At 39.4% G+C, this 5,453-nt stretch overlaps 1 protein-coding gene across 1 annotated transcript; it reads right to left on the bottom strand.

Moving 5' to 3' along the window:
- Positions 1–658: 658 nt before the first annotated feature.
- On the bottom strand, positions 659–1,807 carry LOC107883027. Its single transcript, XM_016802329.1, has one exon. The coding sequence runs from the start codon at positions 1,805–1,807 to the stop codon at positions 659–661; it is 1,149 nt and encodes a 382-aa protein (XP_016657818.1).
- Positions 1,808–5,453: the final 3,646 nt, after the last annotated feature.

Here is a 5,453-nt window from a genome sequence, read left to right as displayed (position 1 = left end):
AAAGTACAAAATATGGTTAGTGTTCACATTATCCGGGTAATGTGTACACTACCTGTACCTATTGGATAAAGTAAAAATACTATTTATAAAACGTTTATTTCGTACTTTACTCGGGTATTTTTCACATTATCTACGACTGAGTGAGTAAAGTACTTAGATAAAATAACGATTGTAGATAAATGTTTATGAAGAAACACACGCAATAATATTTAGTACGGTGCTAACTGCTAGTTCGTCTTACTACACGCGTCGTACATATAATAGGTTTTTAAAATGACTTCAGGAGAAAAATTTTATGGGTGTTTTTATAAAATAGTTAATGAACAATCTTTTTCCGGTGGTCAAGGTTTTAAGAAGTGTTTATGTAAAACTAAATGCTTAACAAATAAATGTAAATGCAAATCAATTGATTGGATACTACATATTTAAGGCGGATAATGTATACATTACACTGTTCGTATGGATGAGGTTCACATTAACCGGGTAATATGTACACTAACCGTTTTTGTACTTCACCCGTAACATATACACACTGAACACACTAAATAAACGTATACAATTCACCAATATAATCATTATACCATACACAAGTATACATATTATATATTTATTTAAATAATTATAAGCATGTTTATATCGGTAAGTGTAAGCGTAAGACTCACTTGGCTATTTCGTCTTGGTCTCGAACCTTCAATGTCACACGGTCGTGTCCCTTGTATATGTACTTGTAGATATACATGACGCTCTTTATGGACGTGCAGATTTCGACGTTGATGTGTGCGTCGTACTTGACCAGAAGGTAAGGGTTGTAAGGCACTACACACTCGTTACCGACCTCACGACCTCTCACAAGTACCACACGGCCGTCGTTCGGCCGGCGGTACTTTGGATAACCGCCGTCCGCAATGTACACAGTCTCCTCTGCGTACGCTTTTGGGAATTCTTTTGAACAACTGTTGTTCACCATACACGGACATTGCGGGTTGACTGTTCCACACGGTCCGTGGATCATGTGGGACTTCACGCAGTCGTGTAAGCGCCTGGCGGTTGCCGGGTCCGGCAAATAGGCGCAAACCACGTCGTCGACGTCCGCCGCCGTGCGGAACTTACAATCCTCCTCCAGGATTACGAGTATGTGCGCATGGGGCAGACCGCGTTTCTGAAACTCGATTGTATAAACGTAAGCAGAAACATTACCAAACACACGATTAACAGTTAGGTCACCTAGTAGCTCCTGTAGTTTCCTGTTGAACACCCTGGCCACCAGTTCAGGCCTGTCATTGGCAACGCTGTGAGCCGCCAGGTTTTCTGTGATCTCCGGCCACCTGGGATTGCACGTAAACGTTATGAACAGGTCGGGTTTGCCTTTGCTACGGACCATGGTGATAGCGTCTTGATAACACATTTTGTTGTATCGGTCGCTGCCCACGAACGTCGACGGCAAAATTATCCTACGGCCGACCGCCATAGGATCGATGATGAGGTGTTGGTTCACATGGTCCATGAGCCCTTGATACGCTTCGGCTAGGAGATCCCTCTGATTCCGACGTATGTAGTTCAGATTGTTTGATTCCATTTGAACGTATTCATCGCACACATACATGTGCAACAAAGACCGGCCTTGATGTATTGAACTGAACTGTTGATGCCTAGTGTCATTATTTCCCTCATACCGAATGCCCAAACGGTAGCACGCAAACTCTCTAATAGTGTTTCGACTTCGGACATTATTTCGTCTAGGGCCCTCTTGCAACATCCCGTTATGCCAACCGGCCTCGCCGTACGGGAAGAACAGCGGATATAACATGGGATCCGAGTGACACGACCCTTGAGAAATATAATGAATTTTAAATTAATTACTAAACCAAAGGTCTGTAGTACCTGAGAGTTAGTTTATGGAGATACGTTTGTGTTGTGTGAATGTATAAAAAATAATAACTCTAAGGTCGGCTATAATATTGTAAGTGCTATTAGTTATTAAGTATATTATATACTGTGAAATCAAAACTATGAATCTATACTATTCTAATCTATGACTCTTTAATTCTTCTCTATTTAGTAAGTACCTACATGTTTTGTAGAAACACAAAAGAAAGGGAATGTATAAAATTATGTATGAAAAATAAATATATTAATAGTGTATATGTCTATAAGTTCCGCACGGCGGCGGACGTCGACGACGTGGTTTGCGCCTATTTGCCGGACCCGGCAACCGCCAGGCGCTTACACGACTGCGTGAAGTCCCACATGATCCACGGACCGTGTGGAACAGTCAACCCGCAATGTCCGTGTATGGTGAACAACAGTTGTTCAAAAGAATTCCCAAAAGCGTACGCAGAGGAGACTGTGTACATTGCGGACGGCGGTTATCCAAAGTACCGCCGGCCGAACGACGGCCGTGTGGTACTTGTGAGAGGTCGTGAGGTCGGTAACGAGTGTGTAGTGCCTTACAACCCTTACCTTCTGGTCAAGTACGACGCACACATCAACGTCGAAATCTGCACGTCCATAAAGAGCGTCATGTATATCTACAAGTACATATACATATATACATATAGTGTCCCTTACACGACCGTGTGACATTGGAGGTTCGAGACCAAGACGAAATAGCCAAGTGAGTCTTACGCTTACACTTACCGATATAAACATGCTTATAATTATTTAAATAAATATATAATATGTATACTTGTGTATGGTATAATGATTATATTGGTGAATTGTATACGTTTATTTAGTGTGTTCAGTGTGTATACATTATTTACTACTTTGTAGGGCAGTTGTATACATTCACCAATATTATGTGGCTTTGTGCAAGAAGGGACAATGTTATATTTTTGTCAATGTTCAGGAATTCAATCTTAAATTATTATATTACTTAATTATATTTGTTTTTATTTCATTGTATGACTCTCATTTTAAATAATATGTACGTTTTAGTTTGACATTGGTCACCCACAAACAATAATAAAACTACTTTGGATTGACATTGGCCAAAAACTAAAATTTTAAAATAACACTTTCTTATGGAAACATTTCTATATTTTAATTATAATATTATAATATTCCATTGAGCATAATGTTAGCAACTTCTACGTTTATAAACTGGCCATACAGCACAAATAACATAGGCAAATTTTAATGACATTGGTCAAATAACATCAATTTTGTCAAAATGTAACTTTGACCCTTCTTGCACCAAGCCACAGAATTTTTTATGTGTTGGTCAGGTATTATTATTATTATTATTATTATTACATTTATTCCATGTGTTTTCATTCAAGCTGTGTATAGTAAACATTCTATTGCATACAGTACTACACATCAATTTAATAAATAGTTAACTTCACCATTAGATTTAAGTTTTATACTTCAATATACAAGATATATATTTTATGTATAAAATTTCATTTATTTATTAGTAATCCCCATCATTAGTGTCTAAGACTTATATAGTACATTCCATGTGTATTCAAGCTGTGTATAATAAACATTCTATAGTACTACAGTACTACACATCAATCAATTACCATCAATAGTGTCTAATATACGTAGGTTGGACCGTATAGTATGTACTTCTACAGAGAGTTCTATAGGTGGTCTACATTAGTGGTCATACTATTGATAGATTTTTATTATTGGTATTACATTAGAAATTATTACGATATATTACAATATTTTATGCATGTGTCATTTTTACCATTGTTATTTTACTCACTGTTTTTTAGGTTTTTATGGTAATTGTATACTTTTACCAATACCTTTAATTTATTTTTTTTACTTTTGTATACTACCTATATTATATACTTTACATTTTATGTGTTGTTTAGGTAATATTATTTTATTATTATTAAATTTATTATTATCATTCAAGCTGTTCATACACATTATTATTAAGTACACCAACTGACTAATACACCTAATAGATATACATTTCGCACAGATATTATACATTTTTTGTTTATAGATTTTTTATAGATTGTTTCCATAGTACAAAATGTAAACTACTGTTATCGCCTTGATCACCTAATATACTAATTCCACTCTGTAAATTATTTAAATTGTAAACTTATATTAATTAATATTAATATTTAGCTACTCAAGCCGTATTTGTTTTATTGTTGTTAAACCACAACATTTATATCATAATATATCAGCCACATTTATACACCATTGAACGGTTTTAGAGATTTTTCGTCATGTGTTCATTGACAGTTAAAGTAAAGTCTTCGTACAATTTAAAAAAAAAATAGTAGGCTTAGTAGGCTTAAACGTTTCAATTCGCTTCACTAATATAAATATATAAATGCAATGCTATGCGTCTACACAACAAAAAATAAATTAAATTCACTTGATAATAATATTAATAATAATACTGTTCACAACACCAAACGGTATCATCTTATATTGAGCCAGTCAATATATCTTTTCAATATTCCATTATAGTTACGTCAACTCGAGATACGTCAGCCCGCCAGAAGCCGTGTGGCGATTGTTTTCGTACCACTTACACGGCAAAAGTCACGTGGTCGTCAGGCTCCCTGTTCACCTGGAGGGTCGTCAGAACGTGTACTTTGCGCCCGGCCAAGAAGAAGAAAGGCTACAGAACCAAGCTGTACGCCACACGAAACTCACGCAGTTCTTCGCGCTCAACGCGACCAACGTGGATGCTCGACAATACTTGTACCACGACATACCGACGCATTATACCTGGCACATTCCACGGCCAGAAAGAAATCTCGGCAATATCAAACAATGGTGTCCGCGGTTGATTCGGATGGCAAACGTTACACTGGCTCGGATGTACATAGTGAACCCACTGGACCGGGACCGTTTCCACTTAAGATTGCTACTTCTGAACCGAAGAGGCCCTCAGTCCTTTCAAGACTTAAGGACGGTGGACGGGGTCGTTCACGAAACATTCACGGCGGCTGCAGTTGCACTCGGACTATTGGAAGACGACCGAGCGTGGCGGGATTGTTTGACGGAATCGGCGACGTTTGACACACCGCGGCAACTGCGGTACCTATTCGTCACTATATTGGTGTTCTGCCAGCCCTCAAACTCGCGGGCGTTGTACGAGGCGAACGAAGCAAACCTGATGGAGGACTTCAACCGGCGTCTCCAAGACGTCGACCGCGCGAGGGCCGCGTGTCTGGCAGCCATCGAGGATCTACTTCGTGCGCAAGGAAAGTCACCGGTCGACTACGGTTTGCCTCTCGCCGACCCGCGTCTACTGGAACCACTGCAGCAGGACGATGCGCTGTTCCGAGAAATAGACGCGGCGGCACGGTGGGCCCGACAAGTGGGATGCCTTGAACGCCGAACAGAGAACGGTGTACGACCGCGTGATGGCGGCCGTCGACGACCCACGCGAGGTGTCGCGAACTTTCTTCGTCGACGGACCCGGAGGTACCGGAAAAACTACGCTGTACGGATGCCTGATATGGTCGCTT

The sequence above is a fragment of the Acyrthosiphon pisum genome, unplaced genomic scaffold (assembly GCF_005508785.2).
Source record: "Acyrthosiphon pisum isolate AL4f unplaced genomic scaffold, pea_aphid_22Mar2018_4r6ur Scaffold_20712;HRSCAF=21911, whole genome shotgun sequence".
NCBI lineage: Eukaryota > Metazoa > Arthropoda > Insecta > Hemiptera > Aphididae > Acyrthosiphon > Acyrthosiphon pisum.
The sequence above is the reverse complement of the archived record's forward strand: the minus strand, read 5'-3'. Positions and strand labels throughout refer to the sequence as shown.